The sequence below is a fragment of the Ipomoea nil genome, unplaced genomic scaffold (genome assembly GCF_001879475.1).
Source record: "Ipomoea nil cultivar Tokyo-kokei standard unplaced genomic scaffold, Asagao_1.1 scaffold2761, whole genome shotgun sequence".
Lineage (NCBI taxonomy): Eukaryota > Viridiplantae > Streptophyta > Magnoliopsida > Solanales > Convolvulaceae > Ipomoea > Ipomoea nil.
In genome coordinates this window covers 2,811,882-2,831,424 of record NW_017619189.1, presented here as the reverse complement: position 1 = coordinate 2,831,424, position 19,543 = coordinate 2,811,882, and the positions used below count along the sequence as shown (strand labels likewise).

Genomic DNA, 19,543 nt, shown 5'->3' with positions numbered 1-19,543 from the left:
TGAAAGACCTATTTGAGCTTTATCCCAAAATCAAATATGAAACACTACTCGGTGTTTCAAATTTTGACTGATTGAGGTCAATCATCTAATAAAAAAAAATATTTATCAAACATTCATTTTAACTTATTGACTTGGTCAAACAATCATAAGTTAAAATTTGACTAATCAACCATTGAAAGGGTAATTCTATTTACACCACCTATTTTACTATTTGCACCACCTACTTAGTAGGTCAAATAGCTTTATAGGTGGTGTAAATGCCAGCATTAAATATGGTCAAAGATTTTTATTTATTTATTTATTTATTTTAATTACCAAAAAAAAAATAAAAAATTCTCCATCCAGTTACCTTCTCCGGTGAGAAGGCAGCCCAGTGGGTTGCCTTCTCCAGATGGGTTATTTTTAAAAAAAAAAAAAAAAAAAAAAGATCCGTCACCTTCTCCGGTGAGAAGGCGATGGACTGCCTTCTCACTGGAGAAGGCAAATGGGTTGTCTTCTTCGGCGAGAAGGCGACCCACTATGTGGGCTGCCTTCTCCGACGAGAAGGCAACCCACTGGGCTGCCTTCTCACCGGAGAAGGCAGCCCAGTTGCCTTCTCCGGTGAGAAGGCAGTCCGTCGCCTTCTCACCGAAGAAGGCGATGGTGTGTTCTTTTTTTTTTTTTTAAAGAATTAAATTTTGACCTCATAAATGCAGTTTGGGGAATTCTATTTGCACCACCTTAATTGCTATTTGCACCACTTATTTAATAGATGTGATAACTTTTAGGTGGTGTAAATGAAAAATTGCTATTTGCACCACCTTCATTAATTTTAGTCAAACATTATTTTTTTAACAAATATTTATTATAAATGACACTTTTTCCTCTTAGGTATATGCTTTTAACACTTTTTCCCTCTTAGTTATTCATGTATCCACATTTGCCTCCTAGTTATATTAAAAGTGGCATGTTTTCTTCCTTTTATGTTTGATAGACATTTTTACCATTAAAACTAAATATTTCATTTATTTTTTCTTCTCCAACAAATTATTGTTTATATGTACGGATGGTCACGGTTCAGTTCAAACAATTTTTTATTTATTTATTATTGTCAGTTCAAAATTTATTTATTGATTATAAATTTTATTTCTTATTTAAAAAAAATAAATAATTATTTTTTTGTATTTTATTTTTTCGGTTCTGAATCATAAGCAAAGCCAAAGGGAGTTTGTTTTAATTTGCAATCACACGTGTTATATATTACTCTTCCGAACTTCATTCCAATTAAAACGGGGGTAAAATATTGATTTCTTAGGCTTTCGCAGTCATATTGAAGTTGACAATCCATTACGTTCCAATGGCATTTTGGAGTGTGATTTTATATTTAAGATTATATTTGATTTCTCTCTTTTTGAGGAATGCACACCTTCATTAAAGGACATATATACTAGTAATCTACAATTACTTTGATTTAACAGCAATTAGTTTTTATATGATTATCTTAATCTTAATTATAATAAAGCCATATGGTCTTGTGAAAATTAAATGTTGATATTAATGGTTAAATGTTGGTATTAACAACATGTAATTTTCACAAGACCATATGGTGTGTGTGTGTGTGTGTATATATATATATATATATATATATATATATATATATATATATATATGAATTGCAACTATGTTGATATTAGGTTATGTATTTTTTAATAAATAATATTATTATAATATTGTCCAATATTCATTCCGTGCATTGCATGGGTAGCATACTAGGAGTAAACATACTCAAGATTAAATATGTATACCGCTAGTTGCGATTAATAATATATAGTAACTTTTTTCATACTATTTTCAATTATTAAATTAAATATTGTAAATACAATATCATAATTATTTTGTCATATACTTAATAAAAATGTAATTTTAAACAATTAAATTGTGGTTCATGTTTTCTTCTTCTGTACTTCAAATACCATTATTAAAAACATTTTTTTACCTATTCTAACATTACAAACAAATTTTTAATATTTAGTTCGTGCATCGCACGGGACAATACTAATTATATATATAATATGATTAAGCCAACTATCATGTAATATGATGACATTTCAATTACCATTTCAAATAAATAGTCATAGGTCCGAACCTTAGGAGTGGAGCTTAGATTCTTAGGGTTAAAAATGTTTAAGAAAATATAGAACAAATCTAACTAATTGTGAAGGCACAACACAACTTTATTTTCTTATACTTACGATTCAGAACCGAAAAAATGAAATAAAATAAAATAAAATAATTATTGAATTTATATTATTTTAAAAATAAGAAATAGAATTTATAATAAATAAATAAATAAATAAATTTTTAATTGGCAATAAAATAAAAAATTATTTCGAACCATAATCATCCGTACATATTAACAATAATTTGTTGGAGAAGAAAAAATAAATGAAATATTTAGTTTTAAGGGTAAAAATGTTCACCTAACATAAAATGTAGAAAATCTGCCACTTTTAATATAATTGAGGGAGCAAATGTGGATGAACAAATAACTGAGAGAAAAAAAAAAGTGATATAATCATATAACTCAGAGGGAAAAAGTGTACAATTTTTCATTAACCGGAAACTTTTAATTCGATTGCTATAGTGTCCGTTTCAGTTAGAACCGAACCGTGGTCATCCCTACGTATACGCAATAATTTGTTAGAGAAGAAAAATAAATAAAATATTTACTTTAAGGGTAAAAATGTCAATTTAATATATCGAAGGAGGGGGGGGGGGGGGGGGGGGGGAATCGTTACTTTTAGAATAGTTGAGGGGCTAATATGCTAACATGAATAATTCAGGGGTAAAAAGTACTATAAGTATATAATTTAGGGGAAAAAAGTATCATTTTCTCTTAATTAAATTTTGAATTAAAAAATTATTAATTACACCTCATAAATGAGGTTTGACCAAGGTGGTGTAAATAGCAAAATGAATCCCCATTTGGCTATTTACACCACCTATGTAATTGTTGAAAATTTTCACCTTTTTACAATTTCAAGATACTTTATACTTACTTTTGACCAAAGGGTGGTGCAAATAGCAACACCCATGCAGTTTTAATAGGGTGGTGCAAATAGCATTTTGACCACCCATTAGGCTATTTGCACCACCCATATATTTATTATAATTTACCACCTTTTTACATTTTCAATGATACTTTATACCATATTTGGTCAAAGGGTGGTACAAATAGCAACACCCTTTTGAAAACATTCCCATTAATTGTAGTTTGCTTGTGAAAATGATATATTGGAAATTAAACAAATATTGTAGTTTGCATGTGAAAATGATATATTGGAAATTAAACAAATATTTCTAGTAAAGTTTAAATTGTTCCCCGAAAATATATTCTGTGCAATCGCTTTCTTAGAAATTTAATTGATGATAAAATACAAAATTGCCTACTTACATGGCTCTTTGTTGGACAATCTAAATTAAAGTTCTTTGTTTTGGTTTAAAAAAAAAAAAAAATTAATTTACTCCCTACCTTTACTCTCACTCAAAATTTCGATGTTGACATTTTTCTTACAACTCACGTGATGAAGATAACTTATCATCCCTTACCATACATTTTTCTTACAACCCACGTGATGAAGATAACTTATCATCCCTTACCCCACTAAAATTTTGATGTTGACATTTTTCTAATAACCTGCGTGATGAAGATAACTTATCATCCCTTGCCACATCAAGGAATAGAAATTAGAAATCCATGTAGAACTCTTGTACCAAATCTTGGAATGAAATTGTCATAATATTTTCCTTTATACTAATCCTACTAAAACCACAGGAGAATTTTGAATGAGTTAAAAGCTGTGTATATCTCGTAAGTCATTTTTTGGAGGATGTCTAAGATTAATGTTGTCAACTTCTCATCCATAGGAGGACCATAACAGAGCTTTAGAATCCAAATTCCATAATCATTCCAAGAGGAAATAAAGTTTGTTCATTATCAGCAATGGCCAAAAAAACAAAAAGTCAGTTTTAGAGGTGATGTGGATCTTTTATTATTCTGGCATGGATTAAATAATCCATTTCAAAATAACATCATAAAAAAACAATCTTACGAAAAGAGTAGACTGGTCGAGCCAAAAAAATTGTCTACATAACACACAGCTCAAGCCACTAGGCACACCTTATTCTTTGTTAAGTGTGGTGCCCAGCATTAATCTTCATCATCTGCAACAAATATTACAATCCAATTAAATGACTTAAAAGGAAAGTCCACACAAATGCATATAGGAGATAGTTTCACTAACTGATGAACACTGCGAGAAAAATAAAAACTTCTACTAAAACGTTTAGGAAATATAATCTGCAAACACAGATTTGTTATGTCAAGTAAAAACTAAAACATAATGCACATCCCAGACAGGGAGAAACTAGAGAACCTTCTATCATACCCTCTCTTCCCACTTAATTACTTCAGGTTAAGAGACTGACTTTACATGGCTCTTTTTTTTTTTTTTTTTTTTTTTTTTTTTTTGGGTAGGGCAGCCAATCAATCTTTAAAAAAATAAAAAAACAAATCCAAAGAAAATGTATATGTTTATAAAACTGAGAGAAATCACACCATAGAGATTTAGATGTCCTCTGAAACATATCACATAAAGTTAGGCATCTAGGGTGGGCTTTTCCATCATCAATATGACAATATGATAAATATCTCAAGGCTAGAATAGCTGTTAAGAGAAATCTTATCCACCAACAACAACCACACAATCTGTACATACATAATACATTCTTTGCCTTTCCAATCATCACCACTTTGGACAAACCACATTTCCGCATCCATAAGAGACTACCCCAAAATTTAAGACTATTGATTAAGACTATGAATACAATTATTTGATATAACGTTTGGAAATCATTTCAGTAGCTTAGGGTTGAACTAATTGAAAAACAAATGTCACTGGATTATGAGGCACTTAATACTTCTTTCCTAGTATATTACAGTACTTATTTTAAAAAAATAAAAAATTCACTGAATATCAATGCTACTGGGGATCAAATGCTCATCTGGATTCCACCTTAATGATACTTTTAAAGATTATTTGCTTATGCTACCTTGTGTTCGTTTCAAAAGAAATAAAAGCAGAGTAATATTTCAGTATTATACTATTTTTTATCTAGAAAGCTAGCATAAACTGAAATTATTTTAACATCATCCATAAAAGGTACCATTAATTAAAGCAGAGCCACATCTGAAATGCATTTTCAGTCTACTTCATGTTTCTCCAAAACTAACTCAAGTTTCATCAACACCCCAATACCACTATTTGTTGTTTTACAGAAGAGAAGAAGCTAAAAGTTTTGTTGAATTACGGTAACTTCCTAATCTAAATGCTCTAGACTGTCAGCCCTGTCTAAGACCAACACATTCAGACATCATCTCACATATAAAAAGCAAAAAGAGAAGATTATCAATCAGCAATTCAAATTCCCTGTAGTCAGAATCAATCCGTTTTATTTCATAGTCTGAAACTAAAACTTCCACCAATAAGGTAAGTAGCTCCAGCCCCAAGTAACAAGTATAATAGTGAACAAATTTATTTGCACAAGTAAATACAGTACATTTTCAATGACCTAATTCTTCAGGTAGCATTAACTAATTTATGTGTGATCCACTGCTAAAACATAACAACATGAGAAAGGGTGTGTTTGGTTGGTGGGTTTTGCCCATAGGAATGGGTATCAAAGTGATTGATGTTGTTTGGTTGATAGGTTTTTAGAACACTACTATGGGTTTCGAATACCCCCATCAATTGAAAAATCCATACTAAAATAAAATAAGGGTTTCATTCCCTTATTCATTCTCGAGCACTACTATTAGTAACCATTCTCATTCCACCCTACTACCAAACATGTTAAATACTTTCACCAAAACCCATTACCATTACCAAGTATTTGATACCCATTCCGATTCCGATTCCTATGTGCGAACCAAACACACCCAAAATTGTAATTTATGCCCCTCCATTTATCAATGTCACTCTTGAATTATTAGTGGTGTAAATGTTTCTCCTCAATTTTTAAAACGGTACATACATTGCCCCTAATTGAGGGGCAACATTTACATTTACACTATGGGAGGGGCAATAAATGTACCGTTTTGAAAATTGAGCGACGACAACATTTACACAACTAATAATTGAAGTGACATTGATAATTGGCATATTGTGGAGGGGCATAAATTACAATTCTCTCTAACATCTAAATCTAAAATCTAAAATCTAAAATTACATAATATGCACAATGTTTTACCCACTTAATCAATTGCATACCGGCTATTCCTTTTCATTCCTTATTTCATTTGTCTATGCCGTTCAAAATTCCAGGTAGTCATCAATACAATGACCGAAAATTCACAGGAAAAAAACAAAGGTAAAACGAAACAATGTTCAATTAAATAACTGGCAGAAATGATAGAAACAGAAATTACCAAAGTAACGGCGCTCGTTGGCTTCCTTCGCCTTTAACAGCAATTTGTCAAGGTCTTCTTGAGCTTTGACTTCCCATTTGACCATCTGATTGGCGAAAACCGCTCCGATTCCCATCCCCAACACATGCTCCCACGGATCTGCGAATTGAAAATTTCAACAAACAAACACAACACGGACGCATCTAAGAATGAAATTTACCGCATACAACAAAACGTGGAAATGAAATCGAGAAAATTTTAGAGATCGATGAATTGGTTGGATATTGAGAGTGAGGATGGGGGCAAGGGATACATACGGCGCATGTAAGGGAGTTTGCGGAGGGCATTGGAGTACATCTGGGTGCCCAATCCCAGTAGGGCTCCCACCACCGTCGCGCTTAGCGGCATCTTCTTCTACCTCTTCCTCCGATTTCGACTCTGGTAAGGGGAATGAAACCCTAGAGTTGATCAGTGAGGAGTGTGGTAAATGGTGGAATTTAGGCTTTTCGACCTTAGCCGAGTGTAAACGTTTACTAACTTTTGTTCCCTTTAACTATTGTACCATTTTAAATGGAAAGCCTCATGTTTAAGTCTCATTTCAATCAAGAATATTGATCATTTATCAAATTTAGTTTCACAATTAATATTTTCAAATTAGGTGCATCATTATATAATTTGTATTATATTTAATTTTTGACTATTAATATTTTCAAATTAGGTGCATGACTATGTAACTTGTATCATATTTAGTAATGTCGTCTAATTTTCTTGCTAAGTTTTTGAAATTTCAACAAAAAATAATAATATGTTCTAATTAAAAGAGTATTTTTGACCAATTATTACGGAAAAATTTATTTTTCTCGTTAAAATTCCAACAATTGTTGGCTTGAAAATTGGACGGTAGGATCAAATGTAATACAAATTACAAAGTCAAGCACCTAATTTGAAAATATTAATAGTCAAGGACCAAATTTGATACAAATTACATAGTCATTCACCTAATTTAAAAATATTACAGAGTAATAGTTAAGGATCAAATTTGATACATGTATAATAGTCATGGACCAATTGTGAAATTCTTTCTATTTTAAATTATGACTCGATTTTTTTTTTTTAATACAACGATATATGCACCAAAATTGTTCATCAATTTCTTTTAGTGACAAGAAAAATCCGCAATTATTATTTGAGAGTATGCAACCGGTTCAAACTAAGGAAACTACTAGGTCACATTGTATCATAATTAAATTTGTAACAACCAACTTGGTTGGGATTACCCCCAATTATTCATCAAATTTTCTCATATGATATGCTGTATAAGATTCATATTTGATTAATAAATAAGTTATTTTTTTTTAATGTGGAGTGTGTTAAGCACTTATTAAGTATTACTAGTTACCACATGCACATTGCGTGAATAGTCTGATGCTCAATGTGTATTTTTAAATTAGTGTTTTAGAATTATCAAAATATCATTCAGTATCCTAGCGTATATCAATGTAAGATTTTCAAATTTTTCATAAAAGTAAATATTTTAAGAATGCATAATTAACTATGACTTGTGGCATAAATGTTGGATTAACTGGTGCAATAGTAATTTTAGAAGGAAGCACCCTCATTGGATAGTACCCTAAACATAATTTTTACAACACAAAACCCTATTAATTGGCGTGATCCATGCTTCTTCTTGTTGCCACTTCCGTCATAAATGAATTCTTAATTTGATATAGTCTCCTGATGCGCTTGACTGCAATTTTATTGTCTTGGCGCAGTGCACCTTCAAAAACATAACCAAATCCTCCTCTCCAAAAAAGACAATAATAATAGACATAGTTTCTTATCTGTTTTGAATATACACTTATGTGTACCCTTTCGTCAATGTCCAATTCGTGATTCTAATTAATAGAACAAAATTCATGTTAAATTTTGTATTGTATTTTTTTTAATACACTCTAACATATTCATAGTATATGTTTAACAACTATGTCAATTTTGATTGGGGTATGGTTCAAACTTAAGATCTTCCTTATGAAAATCAATGAGTAAGTTAAGAATAATAAAATAGTTAACAGAATATTCCGTTACTAAAGTTGACACTGTCAAAATACAAGGGTATTTAGGAAAAATAAATGATATAATAGAGGGTAAAATAGGAAAAATAATATGAACTATTTATTTGAATAAATAATTACACCAACATTTTTTAGTATTGTTAGGGGCCGAACTTTATTGGCTCTTATTAGATTTTTAGCAATCGAATATATTACTATAAGAAGGTGTTTGGTACTTTTCCATCTATTAAATTACCTTGATGAGGTAATTTAATAGATGGAAAAAAAAAATTACCTTGATGAGGCATTCAAAAAAAAAAATTACCTTGATGAGAAAATGCTTCCAAATAATATATTTGATGGGAATAATTTTATTGAAAAAATTAATTAACATGTTTGGTGTTACTTGAAAATATAACAATTAAATTACCTAGAACATTAATTAACATGTTTGATTCGTTTAAACTTTTTCAGGATTTTTTTTTAAAAATCTCTAATATATCCTTACTATATAAGAGATTTTTAATATGCAGTATGACACAAAAAAATTGTTAAATATGTAATTGAATAAAGTTGGTCTTAGTAGGCTAGGAAAAAGAATCTCACCCCCTTAGGTGTGATTTACTTTTTTTTTTTTTTTTTTTAATATCATGAAATGTAATTCACATTGACCTAAACTTTATGTCATGCTCTCAGCTAGTGTTGAACTACCACACCAACCATGTTGGTTATTAGTCTATCATTATTATATTATATATCTCTTAAGTATTATTTTATTTCCTTTGTCATTAGCAATTTGAAAGCAAGAAATTACATGTTACAATAATGGAAGCAAGAGCACCATGTGGAGTCCTCCCCATACATATTCTTCCCAGTGTAAAGCGAGGAAATGTGGGGAATAAAGCAAACATAAAATAGGTGAGAAAAGAAAACGAAAAAAGAAAAAGAAAAAGAAAACAAAGAATAACGAACCAGAAAGGGATAGAAAGAAATAGAGATGACGTTGTAGAAGAGCTCTTTCCTAGAATTAATAATGTTAAGGACATTATTACATCAACATCGAAATAATTATATATAATGTCTTAGAGTTGGTCATGCTATATTTTAGATTAATTAGAAGTTATTTTAATTTGAGTTGAAAATATTTTGATTTTCTAATCAGTTTTACACTTTTACTTTGAGGAATTTCAAAAACTATTTAGTCCAAAATCATTCTTGAACTTTCACTTTTTCAGATCAAGACAAAAAAAAAAAAAAAAAAAAAAAAGAAGAAGAAGAAAAGAAGAAGAATCAAATAAATTACTCAATTTTTACATTAACCTAATTAATATAATGTCTTTATAAACTTAAATCTTCACAGACACATATGCTGAACAGGTAATTAGGTATCCCATTTTGACATGTAGTGTATGATGTGTATGTGATACGAATGAGAAGTTTAACTCGACTTATATATATTCTAAGTAACAACAGCTCCAACATTAATTGTAAACAAAGAGCTGACACTAATAATTTGTTAAACACATATAATTTCAAAAATAACAATATATAAGAAGAAATTATCCAATCTACATACCTATTAATTTCTCGATTAACATGTTGTATCAAACAATATCAATACCTTTTAAAAATGGTGAGGATATAACATCTATCCAAAAGATGAGAGCAGGGTGCTCCAATCAGTTTCCCTTCTATAGATATTATGGATAGCTACAACAATAAAATCTTCTCAATTCCCAAGTTCAACCACGTACCCTATAACCTTTATCCCATAAAGTTGAATTTCAATCCTAAGCGCCTCCCACACCCCAGCCTGACATAACGGGAGGATATAAAGTATGATAACTTAACTGAATCATTCCCAAGTTCAACCACGTACCCTATAACCTTTATCCCATTCTTCCAAAAAGATTGAATCCCCAATCCTACGCGCATCCCACACCCCAACCTGACAGAACATCTGGGAGAACCTTTGCTCATTGCACAAGGAGCCCCCTACCATTCCCAAGTTCAACCACGTACCCTATAACCTTTATCCCATTCTTCCCAAAAGGTTGAATCCCCAATCCTAAGCGCATCCCACACCCCAGCCTGACAGAACATCTGGGAGGACCTTTGCTCATTGCACAAGAAGTCCCTGATTATTCTTCTCAAACTGCACCCCTCTGACCAATTGAGTTGACATGCGGGCTATAACCTTTATCCCAATAAATGGAGAACCCCCATCCATATGTTTCACTGTAACACTCTAACAACTCCAACCCCATAATGAAAGCTTTAAAGCCAAACTTCCCCGGCAGCAAATAGTGGGATAAGTAAATATGGAAATTGAAAAGGGATAGGTCATGTGAGTCCTTTGAGGCCTACTATAAAAATAGTGCATGATGCCTGGATAGGAATTCAGCTTATTGGAAATGAAAAAGAAGAAGTGATATGATGAAAAGGTCAGGGTAAAGTTATTGCTGGAAAAAATAGCACAAAAATAATATTGTAAGTGGTTATTTTGGGGTACAGATATAAGAGGATCAGTCTCTTTGCTAGCATTAGGTTTCGTTTCTTTATCAACAGTATCAGTTTCTTTGCTAGCATTAGTCTTCGTTTCTTTATTCACAGTATCAGTCTCTTTGCTAGCATTAGTCTTCGTTTCTTTATCAACAGTATCAGTCTCTTTGCTAGCATTAGTCTTGGTTTCTTTATCAACAATATCAGTCTCTTTGCTAGCATTAGGCTTCGTTTCTTTATCAACAGTATCAGTCTTCGTTTCTTTATTCACAGTATTAGTCTCTTTGCTAGCATTAGTCCTACTTTCGATTTGGGTCGGGTCAAATTGAAGTGGATTTGAATTCTTCGTAGTAAGATGAAGAGATTGATATATTGTACACTCAAAACGTATAATGAGTGAATGAGGAATTAATTCTCAGACCCATTTGAATTATTAGAAAATAAAGTGGAAAGACTAGTAACAAGCATTTGTCCCACATTCGAAAATTTTCCAATGGTTCTAGTTATTGTGAGCAATGACCACTCAACCTTGCGAGTGCCTACCTCTTGGACTTGGGTGACTGAAAGGTCAAAATAAGTACCCTTTCGAGCACCTTTCGAAGGTACCATCCGGAGGAGTCACCGTTCGAAAGTACCATCCAAAGTAGTCACCTTTCGAAGGTAACATCCGAAGTAGTTACCTTTCGAACTACTCACATTCAATTTTCGAACCACTCTTTGGAGTATCGTTATGGGTATTAATTCATATGTTACGAAATTAATTGCGAATTAATTCCAATTTTGAATTTGAGAATTAATTCTCAGGTTAATGGTCGATGGTTTTGGATGTTGCAATTATTATCAGTTTTAATGCCATGATTAAATGTTATTTAATCCTTCAACTCCTATATAAGTTATGGTTGAGCAGGTGATTTTATACATTGACTGAAATTAGTTTTCTCCATCTCAAAAAAAACTATATATGTTCTTCCTTCTATTCTTCCTGTGTTCAAACCTTATTTTCGTTCGTTGGGTTCTTTAGTTTGAGTGCTCAAACTTAGAACCATAACTTGTTTTATCATGAAAAACCTACCTACAACGCTTCTAGCACCAAAATGAGGTAACAAATAAGTTTTAAGAATAGTGTGAATATCACACAACTTAAGCTAACCTAGCTCTTTCTTCTTTCGTTTGTTATGCTTGTTATTTTTTGTGGAAATAATCCTTTTTTGTACCTTAACAGATATTAGCATACTTGGTAGGGCCTATAAACAGTAACAAGCAGCTAAATTAAAATAAAGTACCTGCTTCATCCAAACTTTACTCAAAACATATTTGGATATATAATAATCGGGTCTAGAATGAGTTCAACGTATACTATCTATCGAGATAGTTCAAATAATCATGCAATCAACGTTTAGTGTTGCTTTCAATAGCATGGTGAGGAGTCAAACCTCATTAAAAACCTAATAAGTCATTGCTAGACTTTGACTAATCGATTAATAGTAGTAACGACTTCTTGTGCGTAAACGCGTATGCGAAGAACCTAAAATCACATGGGGCAACCTAGGTTATAAAAAATTAAAATAAAAAAAAAAGTATTAGTATACTATTCTTGGCTGCAAAGCCCACATTTGTTTTGGGGGTAATGTTGTTAGGTGAAAAGGGTTGACTTGGGCCACATTAAAAGTTTAGAAACTTTTGAGCTATTTTGAGATTGACCTCAGCTCCATGAAATGGCTTGGACCAAATAATGGCTTTTGGGACTCTTTTATTGTTTCAAGTGCGTGCTTATTGCTTAATTAAAAAGTGTTTTTTGAACCCAGAAGCTTTAAACAGTGATCCGGTATGAGTACTGATCAGTACGTGGTCACCGAGGGTTGGAATTTTATTTCTTTTCTCAAATAATGCAAAGATTTAAAAAATCCTCATAATTTATTGGATCAGTGTGTGACTAATTTGAATTCCACTCAGATCACAATCGTAAAGTTCGATTCTTACTCAAGGTGATTTTAATTTTCACATTGTAGTTGTATTAGCCGTTCGCTTAACCATTGCCTCAATGCTGAGTTCTAGGCTTAATAAAATTGAATAATGTTATTTCTCCCTCATGATTTTACATCCTAAATTTCACATTTTTATTTGCGAATAAAATTCTTTTTAGACTATTATGGATTGGTTGATTCCACGGCTATGGTTAAAAAACAATTTACTTATTAATCAAATATAAAAAGGAACGTAACCAATCAAATATTACTAGTTTACTACGTAAATAGATAAAAATTACTAGGTGAAATTATGACGGGAATGAAACATTGCTCAATAAAATTTTAAAATTATAGGAAAGTATATCTTGGCAAATATATTCTTTGTTGCATTAAGATTTACAAATGCAACCCAAGTTACCAATCAAATTGGTATGATAGTTAGTTTGATAATATAAGGTTTTAAGTTCAACTTTCATTGCGAGAAATCTTGCTATTTTCGTCTAACATTTCCGTTCAATAACAATGTTGGTCGATAATTTGTAAAAAATTGCAACTTTTTGTTGCAAATAGATATGGATGGAACGTTGGACGGAAATGCCGACCGACACTAAATGTTGGATGAAAATTTCGTCCAACGGTTGCGCCTTGGATAGAAAATCAAATTGACCGGTAGGTGACATGCAACATGGAAGGTATTACTAAATACCGTCCAACAACAATGTTGGACGGAAATTAGAATATTTAAGCCTCCCTTGCCTATTTCAGTTCATTTTCTTCAACTTTCCTTCATTTTTACTCTCATTCTCCACTGTAAAACTTGCTTCTTTGTTTAAAATTTGCATGGGTAACAATATATATATATATATATATATATATATATATATATATATATATATATATATATATATATATATATATATATAGAGTTATTTTTGATAAAGTATATTCCAAATTCCCGTAGGAGCGCTATTTATTGACTTTTTTTGTTTTTTTTTTTTTTGTTTTTTAATTTAAACTGGTTAACCATGGATAACCTAGACTTGTTTATTTCTTTGTAATCTTTTATCAACTAATGTTACAAGACAAACTTAACCCAAAACACACATTCAAATAACAACGGCAAACTTCCTTCGTAAATCAAAAAATAACTTCTTTATCCCACATGGTTCTAAGTCCGATACTTATGAATTTTTTAAGTTTGAAATGATGAGTATATAATATAATTTATTTATAATATCAATTAATAAATAAATACAATTACATTACTACAAGAAAATAAGTATCTACCGATGGATTTAGCTATAGTCTTCATTCGTAATAATTAGATTAATAACAAAATAGCTACGACATACTTCCTATGAAGATCAGATTTCCAAAATAAATAGAAATTATACCATAAGTTAACAAATGATATACTTCCCAAGTCATTGAATTACTATAATTTATCACTCTATTATCATGTTTAAGTGAAATGCAAGAATCTAGCTAGGGTGATAAAATTTCATCTTTTGTGAACAATTTAAAAATATACCAAAAACAATTTTTATTGTTAAATTTTAAAATAAAAAAACATAAAAAATTAACTCACAATCAAATAAGAATAAAATATCTAAGAGAGTAAGAGACTAAAATATCCTACACAAGATTCTTCAATCTTCATTTATTGTGGGGCATTTGAGCCTAAGACCGGTCATTTGCATCCCCATGCCCAATTTTATATAAAGGCAATTAAAGATCACAAATTCCTATCCCCATTAACGTGGAATAAAGTTGCACAACATAACAAATGTGTTTCCTTTGGAAAATTTCTTTATAAGTAACTAGTATTTGCACCCGTGCGATGCACGGAATGTATTCGTTATAATATATGAATTATAATCTGCTTCATATTCGATAGTGTAAAATTTTAACGTTGAACTAAGGTTTGTATGAATGTTTTGAAATTGAATTAATTGGTCTCATTATCTTTATGTGTAGTAATTGAGCTATAGAAATTTTTGTAACGGAATATATACGTAATATGTAGATATATAACATTTTTGTTATATTTGTGCAAGAAGAATACATAATATAACTATTTTGAATTAGACACTGTTGAAAACCTCTTTGTAGACGATATTAGTAGTAGTAACAAAAGTTTGTCCATCCTCGTGTAGAGCTAAAACCTTAAGGCCATCAAGATGAGTGACTCAGGAAAAAGCCACGTACAATTGACCATGATTAAAGACTGATTTTTTCAACAATAAGTCAACGTGAGTTAGTGTTTGACCCTGGCTTTTGTTGATAGTCATTGCATATGCTAGTATCAATGGGAATTGTTTACGCTGGAACTTGAACGGTAATCTCATATCAAAAGGGGTGAGAGACATTCGTGGTATAAGAACTTTGTTTCCTTGTTGCGTTCCATTAACTATTCTTGCTTCGACAATATGATCCGTCAATCTTGTAACGATGAGGCGCGTACCGTTGCAAAGACCAAGAGAGTGGTCTATGTTTCACCGTAACATAACAGGTGCACCAACCTTTATTGTCAATGAATGATTAGGAAGTCTAGACAATCTCAATCTATTTAAAAATTCAGGAGTGTGTACTTGTGAGAGATTATCACCATTTATCTGATTCTGCCTTACATAAAGAGTCACAGTTTAAATACGTCTGACCTTCTGCAGTGCTCATGTCACACATATACTGATTAATTTGATCAACAACATCTAAAGTCGGTGAGAGGATCGCTTGTCCTTCTAGGTGCGATTCTTCTAGCATTTCATACTTCGCGGTCGGGAAGATGCTTTCAACTATAGTTGCAATTGGATCAGGTCCACACTTCAATATTATTTTGTGCGTCCATTGTCACGCCTTCTGTAGATTAGGTAACCATCTTTATCCAGAATCGTCTGACTAACATATTTTTTGGGGAAATACTTTGAACATTTACCATTTACCATGCATGGTGAATTCTTCTGGAGTTGTCCGCATGGTTCGTGCAACATAAATTCGCTAACTGCGTCATTGTACTCATTGTCAACATCTGGGTCTGGAATCTCAGCAGAAATCAAGGCATCAACTTCTGGTGCAGAATGTGCCCGATTCATTCTTTTAGCAAATAGCAATATGTGCGCGTGAGGGAGTCATCTTTTTTGAAATTCAATTGTGTAGATAATTGTGCAGAAAATTAAAATAAAAAAAATTAATTTTATACATGGAATTTAGATTTAATTAGGGCACATTAAAGTATGTATGATAATCAAATACCTCCATATGTTGCCAAACAGCTTTTCTATCTTGATCTCTTCAATCATAGCATCAAGTTTCAACTTAAACACGCGACAAACAATATCGGGTCTATCCTCTGCTTTAAGCCCACGTTGTGCAACATACCGCTCAATCTCAGACCACTTCGGGTTGCATGTGAATGTTATGAACAAATGAGGATAACCGATGTGCCTGCATATTGCCATTGCATCTTGATAGTTTTGAATCATATACCTAGCTCCGCCTGTGAATGATGATGGTAGTATAATTATTTTACCTCGAGTTGTGAGATCTAATTCGCCCCGAGTTGAATGATGATGGTAATGCAATATTTTCAATGAATTTTTCCATTTATTACGTTGAATTTGTTTTAATTATTCTCACAATTATAATGGTTTAATTATTCACAGAATTTGTTAACTATTTTTCATTTTTAAGTACATATTGACTTTAATTTGGGGTAACAATTCATTAGATATTAGTTAATTTTCATATAAAATTTTGTTACCAATTAAGCTTTATTAATTTTTTTACGAATTAATTAATATTCTTTATTAGTTTGGACGGAAATTTGAAAAGGATAATTTGTCTTTTATTAATAGTATAGATTGGTGTAAATAATAATTAATAAATTATTATTTTCTTATAAAATTACGCAAAATTTCAAAAGACGTAATTTTCCCATTTATTACGCAGAATTTGTTTCCATTATTCTCACAATTATAATGGTTACTTATTCTTAGAATTTGGTAACCATTTTCCATTTTTAAGTACATATTTTGGGATGGCAACGGGGCGAGGCGAGGCGAGGAATATACTCCCCATCCCCGCCCCTGCGACCCCGTTCCCATCCCGATCTTGTCCCCGTCCCCGACGTGAAATTTGAAATATTCCTCATCCCCGTCTCTGCGGAGAATTAGGCGTGGACGGGGATTCTCCATTCCCCGTCAACTCCTAGTCAAAATGTTACATAATTCAAAATTTTAATAATAAAAAATTTAAAATATAAGTCCTAGATATATAGATAAATAAATTATTTATTTATTAATAACATATTTCTTTATTTCCAGTAATATATTCTGATCCATTTTAATCAAGTATTAATTATCATTTCTTTTTCCAATTCGCCTAATTTTCATGTCATTTTTATTACCAGGCAATAATTTTTTTAATGCATATTAATTAGATAATTATTAATATTTTTTTTATTTCCAGTAAATTATTAATAACAAATACCTTTTTCCAATTTACATATACTATTGTTAATCCGTTTTCTTTTCGACATTGTTAATTTGGATATCTTTTTTTTTTAAAAAAAAAAATTATACCATGATTTGTATATTTCGTGTCATTTTTAATCTCAGTCAATTATTTTTTAAATTAACAGATTTCTTTTTCAATGTACATATACTATTGTTTGGGCGGACTTGTTATTATTTTTATTTTTTCATTTGAGTCAATTTGAGATTATTTTTAATTTTTAATCAAGTATTAATAATCATTTCATTTTCCAATTAGCCTAACTTTCATGTCATTTGTATTCTCAGTCAAATATTTTTTAATACATATCAATTAATTTATACTATAATTATTAATATAATTATCGTTATATATTTAGAAATTATATATCTCGTGCCATTTTTTAAAAGGATTCCGTGTCATTTTTAATCAAGTATTAATTATCATTTCTTTTTTCAATTGGCCTAATTTGCATGTCATTTTTTATTCTTAGTCAATAATTGTTTTTAATACATATTAATTAGGTAATTAATAATAATAATTTTTTAATAATTCCACTAAATTTTTAATAACAGATAGTTTTTCGAATATACATATACTGTAGTTAATCCATTTTCTTTTCGACATGGTTAATATGAAGATCCTTTTTTTTTTTTAATATTATACCACAATTTATACATTTCGTGCTATCTTCAATCTCAGTCAATTATTATTTTTATAATTAACAATTTTTTTTTTCAGTTTACTTATATTATTGTTTGGACGGTCTGACCATTTCCTTTTTCATTTGAGTCAATTTGGGATCATTTTTAATTTTTAATCAAACATTATTAATTATTTTATTTTCCAATTGGTCTAATTTTCATGTCATTTTTATTCTCAGTTAATTTTTTTTAATACATATCAATTAATTTATACTATAATTATTAATATATATATTCAAAATTTATATATTCCATGCCATTTTTAATCAAATATTAATTATCATTTTATTTTTCAATTGGTATAATTTGCATGTCAATTTTACTCCCAGCCAATGATTTTTTTTAATACATATTAATTAGTTAATTATTAATAATATATATATATATATATATATATATATATATATATATATATATATATATATATATATATATTTATTTATTTATTTATTTATTTATTTATTTCCAGTAATATATTATGTGCCATTTTTGTTCAAGTATTAATTATCATTTTCTTTTCAAATTGATCTACTTTTCATGCCATTTTTATTCTCAGTCAATGATTCTTTTTAATACATATTAATTAGTTCATTATTAATAACAAATGTTTTTAATATTTCTATGTTGAATGATTTTATAATACTAACAACTTTTAGTGTAAATAAGTTTCATGTGTAAATATGATCGATATGTAACCTTTATGAATTTTAAAGTTTTGTTATGTAATAACTATATAGGAAACATACCAGGACTATGTGGCCTAATGGTACTCGGGTTGGACTTCCATTTGGAAGATTATGAGTTCGAGCCTCAGTGGAGGTGTTATTGGTTCTTTGTGTTTCAGTAGGTTGAGAAAGTATATGAACAGATACTACAATGTAATAGAGCTACTAACTTCCAAAAAAAACTATATAGGAAACATTGTGATATTTTATTGATTTCTAAAAATATACTGTCAATTAAATAAGATTTGATATTTAAAATGAGTAATTAGCTAAAATAATAAACTTTTAATACACCGTATTAAAATAAAAAATTATTACAAATATCTTAGTAAACTACATTAGTAGTTAAACTACAAAAGAAAAGTTAGGTGTTGCCACATCCTTTACTAACATCCATGTTAATTTGTCCAATGTCTAAACTCATGATTCATCTGTATAATCTTCATCACAATAAAATTAAAAAGAATATGATAGTTGTTAATTCATCCAATGTCTAAACTCATAAATACAATCTTCATCACAATAAAATTAAAAAGAATATTATGATAAAGAATTGGATATAAAATTAAAACTCATAATATGCAGTATGCACGTTAATTCACTATGCAAGTTAATTAAAATAAATAATCCATAATTAATTAGTTTATATTACCATAAT

General features: G+C 30.3%; 1 protein-coding gene across 1 annotated transcript; it reads right to left on the bottom strand.

Moving 5' to 3' along the window:
* Window positions 1-3,947: 3,947 nt before the first annotated feature.
* LOC109156975 lies at window positions 3,948-7,004 on the bottom strand. Its single transcript, XM_019304858.1, has 3 exons — window positions 6,763-7,004; window positions 6,467-6,604; window positions 3,948-4,203 (listed from the first exon to the last, which is right to left on the bottom strand). The coding sequence occupies exons 1-3, from the start codon at window positions 6,851-6,853 to the stop codon at window positions 4,190-4,192; spliced, it is 243 nt and encodes an 80-aa protein (XP_019160403.1). The 5' UTR covers window positions 6,854-7,004; the 3' UTR covers window positions 3,948-4,189.
* Window positions 7,005-19,543: the final 12,539 nt, after the last annotated feature.

What these genes read in the sequence shown, in the direction of transcription:
- LOC109156975 (XM_019304858.1), bottom strand. Translation starts at nt 6,853, where the DNA reads ATGCCGCTAAGCGCGACGGTGGTGGGAGCCCTACTGGGATTGGGCACC. An exon ending in CAAACTCCCTTACATGCGCC is followed by an intron (nt 6,605 to 6,762) that starts GTATGTATCCCT and finishes TTCAATTCGCAG; the next exon opens with ATCCGTGGGAGCATGTGTTG.